The sequence below is a fragment of the Acanthochromis polyacanthus genome, chromosome 11, assembly GCF_021347895.1.
Source record: "Acanthochromis polyacanthus isolate Apoly-LR-REF ecotype Palm Island chromosome 11, KAUST_Apoly_ChrSc, whole genome shotgun sequence".
In the NCBI taxonomy this organism is placed as follows: domain Eukaryota; kingdom Metazoa; phylum Chordata; class Actinopteri; family Pomacentridae; genus Acanthochromis; species Acanthochromis polyacanthus.
Window position 1 is genome coordinate 30700286 of NC_067123.1, and position 14322 is coordinate 30714607.

The 14322-nt window shown below is 40.0% G+C and overlaps 1 protein-coding gene across 1 annotated transcript in view; it reads right to left on the reverse strand.

Moving 5' to 3' along the window:
- Positions 1-4999: 4999 nt before the first annotated feature.
- Positions 5000-14322, reverse strand: part of LOC110970949 (neuropilin and tolloid-like protein 2) — a 34339-nt gene continuing 25016 nt past the window's right edge. Inside the window, exons 7-10 of the mRNA XM_022221268.2 lie at positions 11723-11951; positions 8940-9053; positions 7782-7912; positions 5000-6904 (exon numbers count right to left, since the gene is read on the reverse strand). Of these exons, the coding sequence (XP_022076960.1) occupies positions 6137-6904; positions 7782-7912; positions 8940-9053; positions 11723-11951 (1242 nt within the window). The 3' untranslated portion in view covers positions 5000-6136. The remainder of the gene's footprint in view (positions 6905-7781; positions 7913-8939; positions 9054-11722; positions 11952-14322) is intronic.

Below are 14322 nucleotides of genomic sequence, written 5' to 3' on the forward strand. Positions count from 1 at the left end.
CATGTCAAGTGGGCACCCTTATCTTTGAAAGATGGGTGGCTCTCTCTTGCAAAAGCTCCACAGTTCTTAAGGTAGCCAAGCAGGACTGATGAACATTCACTCACAGTGGAGGCTGACTGTGGGCTTCTGTTAGGGAGAGAGGACACACTCAAGGAAATTTCAGGAAAATGACAAATAAAAACGTTCAGAATTTAGACTAAAGCTCCTGAGCAGAAGCCTAGGTGGGCAAGTGTAGCTAAGATCAGGTCTTGTGCAGAATGGCTTATGGTTTCAACAAATCAAGTAGGGTAGGAGGAGGAGAGCTGGATCTGTTCATAGCAGACTGTTCTATTTCAGGCACTTCATCCCTACACGAGACAACTGGCAGCCACAGGCCACTATGACGGACTGGTCGTCTCCTCGATGCTGTCCACCAGCACTCCACCATGATCGGGCGCTTGTGGCTCACTGTCATGGTTATTTTCCGGCTGTTGATTGTGGCTGTGGCTACTGAAGACGTGTACACTGATGAGCAAGAGATGTTTGTATGCAACACTTTGCAGCCAGAATGTTCCACCGTCTGCTATGATGCATTTGTACCCATCTCACAGCCTTGCTTCTTGGTCTTTCATATCATCAGCGTCACTACACCATCACTGTGTTTCATCATTTACACCTGGCACAACCTGTCCAAGCTGCCCCACAACATCACACTGAGAAGAGGACAAGGACTGGGACACATTACAGGCTCAGTTAACATGAAGTTCACATAGTGCAGCCTTCATGATTTTTGTACGTTTAAAACACTTTTTCCTGATCTGAAATGCACACTTTGGTACAATATGTAGTCCAAACAATTCCTTCAAACAAATCAACTTAAACATCATTTGCCATCATATTTATTTAATTTCAAGTCATTCTGAGGAAGAAATTTGTTTGAAATCAGTTCAGCCTTCATGATTTCTCGCTGCATATGAAGCAGCGAGAAAAAACACTGTTCCTCAGCTGAGATGCACATTTTGGTAAAATATGTTGTCCCTGCAGTTCCTTTAAAACAAATCAACTTAAGCGTGATTCTGAAGAAGAATTTTGTGTGTCAACATGAAGTTCATGTTAATGCAGCCATCACTATTTTTAGACCCAATAAAATGCTCCTTTTGGGTAGAAGAGTAAAATCCTCTCCCCTAAAGTTAACGTGGGTTCAGGCCTTTCTGCATTTCAGTGCTTCACATCGGAAATCCTTCCAGAGCCAGTTTATGAAGATAAAGCCTGATTAAAAATTTGTTCCATCAGTTTCGGAGATTTGAGCGTCCACGTTAGACGGCTATGACCGGTCTATCAGCATTCACTGTAGCGGCCAAGAACACCCTTGCGTCAGTAAGACTTTTTGAAATCTACTACTGGCTCTGACAGTTCTTTAAAATCATACATTGAAATACTATTACGTTTGTGAAGTGTCCAAAAAAATTTAAATTTTGAACTCTGTTAATGAATTCAAACAATTAATGATCTTATGATAAATTAAGATATCCTCAGTCTGAGTTCTGTTCAGTCTATCTTTACACTAAAAGAATCATCAGGCCATTAATCGACCGGATCACGTTATAATATTCCATTGTCTCAGGCAGAAAAATCAGTGAGATAGCTCCAAAATGGACTCATTCAATCATCTTAATCAAATGCTCATTGTTTGTTCTGGTGTCAGCAGTGCATTGTTGGCATGCTCTTGTGTTGACAAAATGACTGGAAAACTATGTAGGGACATCTTGGTCTTTGGAATTCCAGAGGAGATGACAAACTCAGATAAGAACACACTCTCTTAGGATGGGGGTCGAGAACCCACATCAGACTGTCATCTTGGACATTGGACAGGCCCAGAACTCTCTCCTCTACCAACAGAATAACACCCAGTTTCTGGAAGAAAACTGGGACACATGTATTTCTTTGTGTGCTTTTGTTAGGTTCAAACCTGAAGAATACACAAACAGCACAGGAAGAAAAGAGCACTCTCGAGCTCCGGTCTTTTACTTGCACAAGGAGAGAGAGAGAGACTACAGCTCTGTTGTATGCATCACTGCAGCCCCAAAAACTCTGAAGAGCCTGCCTCTCTCCTTGTCTCTTTATTTCCTTCTCACACAGAGGAGTCAGCATACGTCAGTCACAAGATATCAGAACAGTACAAAGACAGAACATGTGTTACTTGCACGATCTTATCATAAAAGCGAGTCAGCTCACTATAGGAACAAGTCAGCTTTGTTCTTTACGTTGTTACTTCCGAGTACACGTGAGTCACAACTTAGAATGCTGATGGTAGTCCTCATTTCTTTATAGTCACTCAATGATAACCTCATAAGTATAATCATTCTAATATAAGTGTAATTCTTCTAACAGCTTTCATTGACAGTAAAGGACTCTCAGACCTCCTGCAGAGGGATGGAGTTCCCTGCAGAACGTTAACACTTTGGAAGAACCATTTGAAAGACAATGACTCTCACTTTATGCTGTGAATGTTTTGTTTTCATTCAGACCTAATGTTCCTTCCCCCCTTAGGAATGCTTTCTCCCTCTTAGCAGGATCTGATGACAGGTCGTAAAATTATACGACCCTCATGGAGACTGGTACAAACCAACTCTTTAACTGAAACAGAACATCCTCAAAATTCATATTTCTGAGATGTATTTTGTGTTTTCAGGTTTACCAAAGTTACAGAAAGGACTTCATCTATAACATATTCAAAAATTGTGCTTTTATATAGAGTAGAACCATACTTATTAAATTTTGATGTTTAATCCAATTTCTTACACAGTCCCATAGTGCCCCCTACCGACACAATAATGTCAGAATGAATCCCATTTGTTAATTGTGAATCATTGTGTTATTCAGGTTATAAAAGGTGAAACTTGTGATATTCCATACATATGTATGACATGTTATCATATCTTCACTGTGACATATATTTTTAGTATATAGAGCACATTCATCGGATACAGTGGCCAGCTGGAAAGATAATGCAGACAAGGGGAAAAAAAGTATATAGAGCACATTCACATATAGTTGTTGAATTAAATAACTCACGTATTTGTTAGCCTGTATAATCGGGCATGTGTTCACTTTTGCTTAACGGGATTATGGTGAGGAATAAACAGATCGTGTTTGCGCATTTAATATCACATATTTTAATTCTCCTCTCTCCTTAGACCTTTGTCTAAGAATCGCGCCAAAAGCATCCTATCCATGCCTCCAGGCCTCACAACCTGATAAAACGGACAGCGCCCTGTCCTCTCCCCCTTTTCCGCTTTTGTCTCTCTCTGAGGTGCCCGCTGCGGAGCATCTAAACTTCCTTCACTAAGACACGTACTTTTCTTTACCTTCTGAAGCTTCTTTGTTCCAGAGTTGGGTCTCTGGTAACTAGTTATTTTTTCATTTTGTAATTGAAGATAGACAATTTTGCCCACTCTCAACGCAAGCCTGAACTTATTTCTTCTCCTTGAGCCGTGATTTTTGACAAGAACTGATTAAGAACCAGTTTCCGTTTTTCCTAATTTTTGTGGCTCCAGTCAACATCCGTTTTTTTTTTACTCGTCTAACGCCTGTTAGACGAGGTTTTTCCTCAACCCCAGAACTGGCTCCCTGAGCTGACAACACCAGAGATCTGCTGGACCAGATCCATTTGTGCCGAACCGAGCTCCCACGTCAGGACATCAATGCTTGGCCATAAAGACGATACTACGCTCCGGAACCAGCGAAATCCAGGCGCATTGTAAAGGCGTCACCGGCCCACATGTCCCAGCCAGGAGGAGACTCTGATTGCCATTTCTACTGACAGTAGGAGTCCAGCTGAGCTTCTCTGTTTATGATTTGGGTTGATGTCACTAACCACTTGATTACCTAAATTCAGCCACTCCGTATATTCTTTTACGAACCGGTCGTAGTCCAAATGATCGTTTCATTGAGTCAGGTCGTCCGCTATCTGGCTTCTGTCACCATAATCCTCATATTTTAATATGGTGATTTGAATCTGATCTACACACACACACACACAATCCCACATACACACACACGTATTCATGCACGTACTCACATGTCACATTTCTCACTGTACATAGCTCACTGTATTGTTTTGGTAGAATAGTTAATAAATGTTTTCACTTAAGACCAATCCACCGTCTTGTGCGTTTTGTGTGTGTGAGAACTGAGGTCAATTTCAACCGAGAATTCTAGACTTTCAGATATTAGACTGATCAACTGTATTTCGACAGGAATCTCCTTGAGATTCTGCATAAATAAATAATTTCCCTGGATCCCCAGGGTGGTGCCCCTTTTATTTAACGAGTGCAATAAAATAACTACTTTAGTAGATTCCCTACAACTAAATCATCGATATAGTTTCTCTTCCACCTCTTGAAAAGACAATAAGTTTTTAAACGTATAACTTCACAACACCCAAGCCTAAGGGTTTTTTGGAGGATTTCCACTTCAGTTCATTAATATATGACTCACCTGTCACCAAGACATATGGTATGTGAAGTACCTTAAGATTCCTTTGACATCTGTCAAAGAGGACCAAATCAGAAGAGCTTTATACATGTAACTTTGAATATCTGAAGGTCACATATTTTAAGAGGATGCCCTGAGCTTTAAACAGTACAAATGCACCATGACACCAAAGGAAAAAAAAATTTAACAAAGAAAAAAATACCAAGATTCCCCTTGTTGCGGGGGAATTTGTGCGTGCAAGAGAGTGAGTGAAATTTGATGTTTGACAATCAGTAGGCTCTTATGCACTTTATTAAAAAAACTTTGAAGGAGAACAGATCATATTGGAACAATCACAGTTTACCAGCCTTCAATCCTTTATACTCAACCATAATTTAAAGTTCTCATAATACAGTAAATGCACTGTGTCGAAAAGACGCGTACATGTAAATATCTTTCATATAACAGCAAAACATTTGAAATTGACTATGTTGTGTTTTTATACCTCTGAGTTAGAGTGAATGAAAAGGTTCACACAGGGAAGTGAGTAAGTTCTTATTTAATTCAACGGAATGAAATTATACAACCAGTGGTTAAAATCATGAGTGAGTCCTACATAGGTTTCATGTCTGTCACTTCAGGAAATCAGGTTGTGCTTGTTTTACACACTGAATTCATTGGGAAATTGAAAAATTCCATTTTCTCACTTCAAAACGTGGAATGTGGGAGTGGGTTTCTATCTTTGATCCACTCCGTTTCCCAACCAAACATTTCATATCCCATCAATGAACACTCATAGCCTGAATCATCATATGCAAAATCACAGAGCAGAAATAGTCTTTTTTTCTGTATTTCTTACCAAAATAGGACAGTCTCTTCATGTGCTCTTCCTGAGGAGAAACCGAATGAAGCGCACCTTGTGTTATGTAATACCTTACATAACACAACCATGAAAACTACATAAGTATTGTAGTAATATCACATCTTTATCATCATCATCCTCATCTCATTGATCATCACCAGAGCAACTTCACCTCCAATCATCATCAATACAAAATGTCACCTTCATAAAATCATCTGAACAGCAGTTGAAAAAGATTGAAGAGTTAAAATCCACTATATACTGATTGTAACAGTACACCGACAAAAATAATGACTCAAATAAATTATTAGAAGACACATTATAGATTATATGCCATATATCTGTGCATGACAAGTGAATAAATGCAAAAACATAGTCAATAACATCTCTCTATCTCTCTCTCACTTCTTGTCACCAAAAAGAGAGAAGTCAGGGTCCGCATGCGAGAACATTCTCCTGTTAGTTTGTGATGGAAGGAAAGATTTAATACGTATAAGACTGGAGAGAGACAAGATGTCTCCACACTTCACTCTAAATCCTTCACACTTCTGAAGAGCAGAACCAGCAGTTTCCTTAGATTTTTTTCCTCATGGTATTCCAACTTTTGTCTCCCATCCTTCTCAAACCTCCACATGAATATGAGAGAAGTCTTTCAGTGCTAACCTGCAATACTGTTAATAGTGCTTGAAGACCAATGGCAGAAGAGGAAGCAGGAGTTATCAGTTTAGGAGTGTTGCCTTCCTGTCGTATCTTCCTTTTATGTGTGAAATGCTAGGTCACCCTGCATTCCCTTTTTACTGTTTCCCCATTCTTCTCCATCTAGAAGTCCATGGACATGGAGCGCTGTTGTGGGTCAACTATGGTGGTATTGTTACGAGCGCTGTTGCCACGGACGCTGAGGGTTCCACAGACTCCTGCCATCCCACCACCGATACCTCCAGCGATGCCACTAGGCCCTGCCATGCTCACTCCTCCTGCCATACCCATCCCACCACCCATTGCCACTCCTCCTGTTATCCCCACCGCTCCTCCAGTCCCTCCTCCTGTAATTCCTGACGGCCCTCCTCCTCCCATTCCACCACCTCCCATTGCACCTCCTCCCATTGCTCCTCCACCCGTGGCTCCTACTGTCACTCCTACTGCACCCCGCCCATAAATCTCACATGGAATCTCCTCTGTGACACGATCCTCAATGACCTGCTGGTCGCAGTCATGATTCTGTGAGTGCTGCTTATAGCCATAGCAGCTCTTCTTGTAGCTTGCTGTGGAGTTGAAAGTCTTCATGGGTGGCGGCTTGGAGAAGTCATTGTGGTAGGACAGCTCCATGGAGCTCAGGGTGGTGCGACTGTGCTTCATGCTGCCACCACCAGTAGCCACAGAGGCCTGTGAACCGCAGTGGTGCTCATGGACACAGCGGGACATGGTAGAGGAGCGCCGCAGCTTATGGAAGCTGTCCAGCTCTTCAGAAAGGTCAGCTAAATCTGAGGATATCTCCTTGTCACGCAGAGAAAAGAGCTCATAATGGGGTGGGTCAAAGACCTCCTGGAATCCAGCCTTATTGAAAACACCAGGCCGCCGAGCTACAACCTTAAAAACAGGAAGATTCATTCAGACTATTACATCTTAGTGATTATCAGGCAGTGGCCATATCACAGTTTTCCACTGTGATATGAGAATATATCAAGACAAGAGATGGAATAACCCCTTTGTCACCAGTTAAGCAAAGTCTGAAAAAAAATATGACAATTAATCAAATCCTCCTAAACTTGAATTGGTGCCCATTCAAGAGTTACACAAAAATACATGTGATCATGTTTTTAGAGGATTTACCACTGAAAGTGTAAAACGATGGAGTATGTAAAGAGGGAATGGTTATTTCCCTTCTAAAACAAGCACTTGAATCGGCATGCATGTTGCCCATACATGTTGCGTGCTTTTTTGAGTCTGGAGCCATGTATTTTGTGTAAATGAATAATCACCAAACTACGCTGTACTATTTTGCTCGTATAAAACATGGGCTAAAGACAGCACTCCTTTCGAAAGTCACCATTTCACAAAATGCTCAGCAATCATTCAGGCAGAAATCCATTAGAGAGGAGTAAAAAAAGACATCAATTTCCTTAATCATCCCAGGACAGTCATAAAAAATCCTTACTGAGGAAAGAGTATTTTCTGGGAATTGCAAGAAATCACAGATTCAAGTAAAATAGATGAGGAAGGGTAATGAAATACAGTTAAAACCAAAAAAATACCTACAGACTACAGACGTCTTGTGAGATACCGGATTGTGTAAAACCCAATTGTAGATTTTTTTCCCCCCAGTTTTCAGAGCGACACCTGCCACCAACTGATCTGTGATCCCACTATTGCTTTCAAATATTTGTCTCTTCTATTCTGGCTTGAGGTGCTTTCCTGCTGAATGAAAGGTCTACCACAACTAAAGGGCAGACAACGGGTGAGTTACCTTTTTTCTTGGCTGCTTCATCTGAACAAGGATGGAGATGACGAGGAGAACAAGAACTATGCCCGATGAGACACCAATAACGGTGCCATGGGTCTTCGTGATCTGATGGAATAGCCCCTTAGATCGTTTCTCTGGACGAACAAGAGAGAAGGGGAAGAGAGAGTGAGAAACACACACACACACACACACACACACACACACACACACACACACACACACACACACACACACACACACACACACACACACACACACACACACACACACACACACACACACACACACACACACACGTTAGAACTTTCGCCTTGCAGCAAGAACAGCCCAGGTTCAAGTCCCGGCCTGGGCCAGGGATCTTTCTGCACGGAGTTTGCATGTTCCCCCTGTGCATGTGTGGGTTTTCTCCAGTTCCTCCCACAGTCCAAAAATATGCTGAGGTTAATTGATAATTTAATGTGATGTGCCTTACAGTGTGATTGTCTGTATATGTAGCCCTGCGACAGACTGGCGACCTGTCCAGGGTGTCCCCTGGCGAAGGCCCGAGTCAGCTGAGATAGGCTCCAGCACCCCTGTGACCCTCGTGAGAATAAAGCGATGTATAGAGAATATATATATATATATATATATATATATATATATATATATATATATATATATATATATATATATATATATATGTTACAGGCCAAATTAGAATCCAGGCAGATTTTAAATCCGCCTAGGCGGAATTAGAATTTTGATTTCGCCTAGGCTAGATTGAAATGTGAAGGGTTTTGAATATGTTAATGTAATTATTTGTCTTCCCTAAAATTATGTGCCTTGAAATTTGGTTTAAGATACAAGGTAAATAATTACTATAGAAGTAATGTCAACTTTTGTCCTCAACACTTGGCAAAATAAACAGGGAAAAAATTATGTTGTCAAAGTAGTTTCTGGGTTTTTTTTCATATACTGTATTCCAAAATCCTGTTAGAGGGTTAGGGTTCGGGTTATTCTTTCTAATATACAGGCTACTGATATATCAAGATTGAAATCCATACAACAACCAAGGTAGGGTTTGATTTCGCCTAGGCGAAATCAAAATTCTAATTCCTAAGTAAATGCTAATCAAACATAATAGGCATAGCTCGAAACTGTTGTCAGAAAGAAGATGATCACCTTTGCAGTGGTTTTCATCCCATGGGTAGACACAGTTCTGAACCCCATTGCACACCAGAGAGTTGTTAATGCACATGTTGCTGTGGCAGAAGAACGTATTGGTTGTACAGGGAGCTGCATGCAAAAGACAAAACACAGGGATAATGGACTTTAGAAAAAACAACAGCAAAACATTTGTCTTATCAGTCATAACATATGACTACACTGTGAAAAGGACCAGAAGCTATCTTGATGATAAAACAATAAATTTATAAAAGAACAATAATTTGTCTGTAGAAATTGGTAGAGGCATGTAATGAAACATAAAATGTTCTATTATTTCTGGAAACACCAGCGGTCCAATGGAGACAGTGCACACAAGGCCATATATCATCATTTCCTGCAGACACAACATCAGAGGGTGGTGAGGGGAGGAGATGGCAGCTTTACTGAACTGCAGCCTTCTGGGACTATAAGAGGCAGGAGGAGGCAGGAGACGGAGGGGAGACGAGTTAAAAGATTAGTTCAAAAATCAGAGAGGAAAAGAAAGGCTAGAGTGGGGGTGGTAGAAATGGCTTCCGGAAATCATAGGCTGCAGGTGGTATGGGCTGTAAGGCACATCACATTAAAGTCACGGTTTAATGTGACTCTGTCTCTGAGAGATGACTGGTAATTGATGCTGGCCGCTAGGTTCAAGAGATCGATGCATTGCCAGTCAGGAGGAAGAGCTGCAAGGCTGAAGGAAGATGCAGATGTCTGAGTATTGGAAAGGACAGTTTGGGGCTACAGCAAAAGTTGCTTCTTATCTGCCAAGGATATAGCACTACTGATGGGTGACATTGAAGCTGGTTGAAAAGCAGTGCCATCACATTTCTTTTATCACATATGTTGTATATTTTGTCATCAGGCCTGAAGAATTGTCAAGCAGGAACAAAAGGCACTATTTATTCTGTAACACTAGCACAGGGATATCTTTTCTGCTTTGATATACTGGAGAAGACAGACAGGTTAGTGCACTTGGCAAGATTCGATTCAAAGTCCAATCCCTTGTTCGGCCTACTACACAAAAAAGGTCCATGATAAAATAAAAACAGGTAGAGAATACCTCTCAAAAAGGCTGATTACAATACACTATGCTCTCCCACACAGTTGCTTCCAAAATGGTGCCCACACTCACATAAAGCTTACCCTCCACCAGAGTCTATATATATATATATGGTATGTTAACTCTTCTAAGTTGTCCTTTCCCACACACACTCTATAAGAGTCTTTATCTCAGCTGAAACAGACTGTGTTTTGGCTCCACTAGCTTCACCCCTGCTTCAAGGTCCACTGTGATGAGGGCTCTGAACCTTGACTTCTGTCTCCTTGCTTGATCCCTCTGCCTCTGGGTTAAATAACTTTGACAAAGGGACATGCATGTGAGGTTGTGTATGAAAGACGATGTGTACATTGGAGTGACCTCCCCATCTATCTCTCAATGAGCCACAGGGTCACTTCCCTGACATTCCAAACCGATGTCTCCTACCTTCACACACTGAAATCTGAATGTATGCCCTGAGCGTTTCTGTGGGTGTGAGTGTATTTAATAAAGACGTAATGTGTCTGGTTTACATGTCAGGGGGACTTCTGTTGAAAGATTAGAGCACATTAAGGATGATGGAGAGTGAAAGGCAAAACTCATCTTGTCCTGTGAGTAACAAAGATTAATGGTTCCCTCTGACCTCCCAGTAAACTGAGCCAGTCAATGGCTCTGACCAAATGAAGTCTGGGAGTTATTCAAGAGTCTTCAGACTTCCCTGAGATGGACTGTGTGATCAGAATTAATAAGGATCCAAATGGTCTTAAGGACTCTCAGAACAAAAAAAACCCCCAAACATCCCTGTTGAATTTAAAAGCTATTAAGTGGTTATGGGTTTGCTGAGAAAAACAACATTAGCATTCACCCACGGTTTTGGAAATGTGCAGGAGAATATGGCAATTAATAGCTCAGTCTATTCAATCATTTACTGAAAATATTACAGTATGCTAACCCAAAACTGTTTCTGCATGGCAGTTTCTATCACTTCATGGGCAACCTTTAATAATATTTGTTTCATACTTCCTTGTCCTTCAAAAATGATGAAGCTTGATGCATAATTAGTCCCAGTAGATCCATTAACCCTACTCAGCTTTTCCTTTCACAAGAATATGTGACACGCATGCAAAAAATGATTTGACACTTTCTGTCACTTAAAACATTTTGAAGTCTGTAATCTAAACATGGCATTTTATAATTAGCTTTTCTTGCTGAAAGGGCGCTTCAGTCTCTGTTAGTGACTACTGATGCAAATAGAAAGCATGACCTCATAAATCCAGATTTTTTTTTGTCTGTTTTCTGTGTGAGTGGATAATGAGAGACTGGTAGATTCTGGATGTTACAGTAAAGTAATGCCACATGTTGTCTTGCCTAGTCCCTAATAGCAAGTTACACAGTAATAAGTTGTCGATAAATGATTGTAATACATCAAAGTATACTCTTACCAAACTGCAACACAGACATGGAAGTGGCTCTACACCTGGCGTTGATCCACTCATAAGAAATAATAAAGCAGGACGGTAATATGTTTGACCTGGGTCATGTTTTCTATGATAAATTGCATTGTAATACAGACCAAAAGATAAGAACATTGATCGCTTTAATTGTTGAAGTGCTTACCAAAAGCAGAGTGTCAAACCCGTGGTACAGTGACTTGAAAACATTGTCATGGCAAATGTACGGATAACATAATTTAGCAGAAAACAGAAAAAAGACTTGCACTCACGGTCAATGAACGATGTAAAAAGCATGCGGAACCGACTGAGTCGACTCTTCTCATCAGCCCACATTCGCACTACTCCTACACCATTATCCAGCATTACATCGTTGGCCACGGTGCTACAGAACTTCGCTTTGAGATTCTCTATGGCGCTGCTGCCATCGTATACGGCCACAAAATTCTTCTTGCACTCATTAGAATGTTCCATCTGATAGTCTATGAAGCGCAGGTAGATCTGTAGATAGACAAGGGATGAAAATATATCCGAAGGAAAAGGAAATTCACAGTAATCCATCACTTCACAGCTTTCAAACCATTATCAGCAACTGTACTTGTAATGTGAATAAAAGCAAGCAAAATATGTATTACATCAGTAAAGCAAATATGTCGAAAAAATGTTCAGACAATGATACCACTTGGAACAAAATTAGCAGATGATTGACAGCGTCATTTTTTTACACCATGTTGACATAGGGAAATGATACACAGTTAAAAAATGGACAGAATATGTATTGACATTGGCAAAGTAAATCTAATTTTGAGTTAACTGCAGGAGAATATGGCAATTAATATCTTAGTCTATTCAGGCATTTAATGAAAATATTACAGTATGCTAACCCAAAACTGTTTCTGCATGGCAGTTTCTGTCACTTCATGGGCAACCTTTCACAACATATAGAGACATCTGCCTACTTCTAAAAGTTAGTCTGAAAATATCAGTACAGCCTGCTCTGTCTCCCTCAAACTCAGTTTTTCTCAGAGCTGTCTCTCTTCAGAGAAAGCTGTGAGGATAGGACACTGAGCCAAACCTGCATCTCCTCACCAAATGAGAGCCTGGCCTCACAAGGAAAAAACAGTGGTATGTTAGACTCATCTTTGCCGGCTTATAACGTCAGAAATTTTCAAGTGTCACGCATATCATACTTTACTACCTCACTGTCTAATGAGGATTACTTGACAGAACTGTATTTCAAGCAAAAAAGGCCTCAGTTCTCAGCCTGTCTATAAATCACATTTTCACAAAAACAACCTAAACCTTTGTTCTATCTGTCCACACATTAACACTGCAAACAGGAGTTTCTAAATACTTCGATTCTAATTTTTTTTAAAAATTGAAATCTGTTTTTAGTGTTCTTTAACTGTGCTTGATGAAGGCCAAAATTCATAGAAAAAGCTGTTTTAAATACTATCCTATTAGTAGATGGGGCCTGAGATACAATTTTGGTTTTAAGCCTGTTTCCTCTTTTGAAATAAGCCTTTTTCACAGCAGACATTTTAACTTGCCATGGTGAAAAAGCAAAAGTGTTTCTAATATCATTACTGATGTCCCAATAAATCATTAAAACGAGACAGTGTAAACAATGTCATGACCTCGGAACTAAAGGAGCTACACTGAGTTCAGTCATATTCGCTTTATTATTTGTACCTGTGCAAATTTTAACTGAAATATAAAAACAATTGAAAATTCAGCACATTTAAGACACAGACAGGTGGTCAGGCAGCATTTAGGTAGCTGCTCCTGTGTTGCTGCTCTGTTCCTTCTGCCTCATTGAGCGAATATCTGACTAGGAAACTTTGTGCTTCTGCTAAATTCAAATAATCTTCCCTACTTCAGATGTTGGACCAGTGAAACCATTGTTCTAATTTGACTAATTTCTGGAAGTAAGGTGGTGAATGTGTGAGCCATGCATGAATGTTTACATATGTGCAAAACATTACTTTGGATGAACATATGATTTTATAATGTGCATGGGTGACTGCTTATAGTAATTGACTGTATATTATGTAATTAGTGACTATGTGCCTCTGCTGTTTGATTAATAATTAGATGTGTATGAATTTGCATGCATTAGTCTGTTGTGGCCAGTGAGCAGCACAGGAGTATATGGATGACTCATTTAGTCATGAGGTAGAAGCACAATGAATCAATGCTAGTCAGGTTATGATTGCAATTTTAATTAGATTTTTGATGTCCAGATATGCATATCAGAATGTACCACTGGTCTTTTTTCTTGGCTTTAGAATATACTTGTGAATCTCCAGGGATGTACTTTATAAATAAAATTTGCACTGCTTTTCCTATGCTGCCTATTCATATATTTGCATCATAACTTCCTACAGTTACTTGTCTGTACACAAGACAGACACATTCACTGTTGGACCTGGTATTAATGGAGGGAGCACAAAATGCTACTATATGCATTCATACAAAGCTTTAAAATAAGAGAAACCTCTCACAGATATGACATCTGTACATTGTACAATATACACACGTGGACAAAATTGTTGGTACCCCTCAGTTAAAGAAGGAAAAACCCACAATTCTCACTGAAATCACTTGAAACTCACAAAAGTAACAATAAATAAAAAATTTTGAAAATTAAATAATCAAAATCAGCCATCACTTTTGAATTGTTGATTAACATAATTATTTAAAAAAACAAACTAATGAAATAGGGCTGGACAAAAATGATGGTACCCATAACTTAATATTTTGTTGCACAACCTTTTGAGGCAATCACTGCAATTAAACGATTTCTGTATTTGTCAATGAGCGTTCTGCAGCTGTCAACAGGTATTTTGGCCCACTCCTCATGAGCAAACAG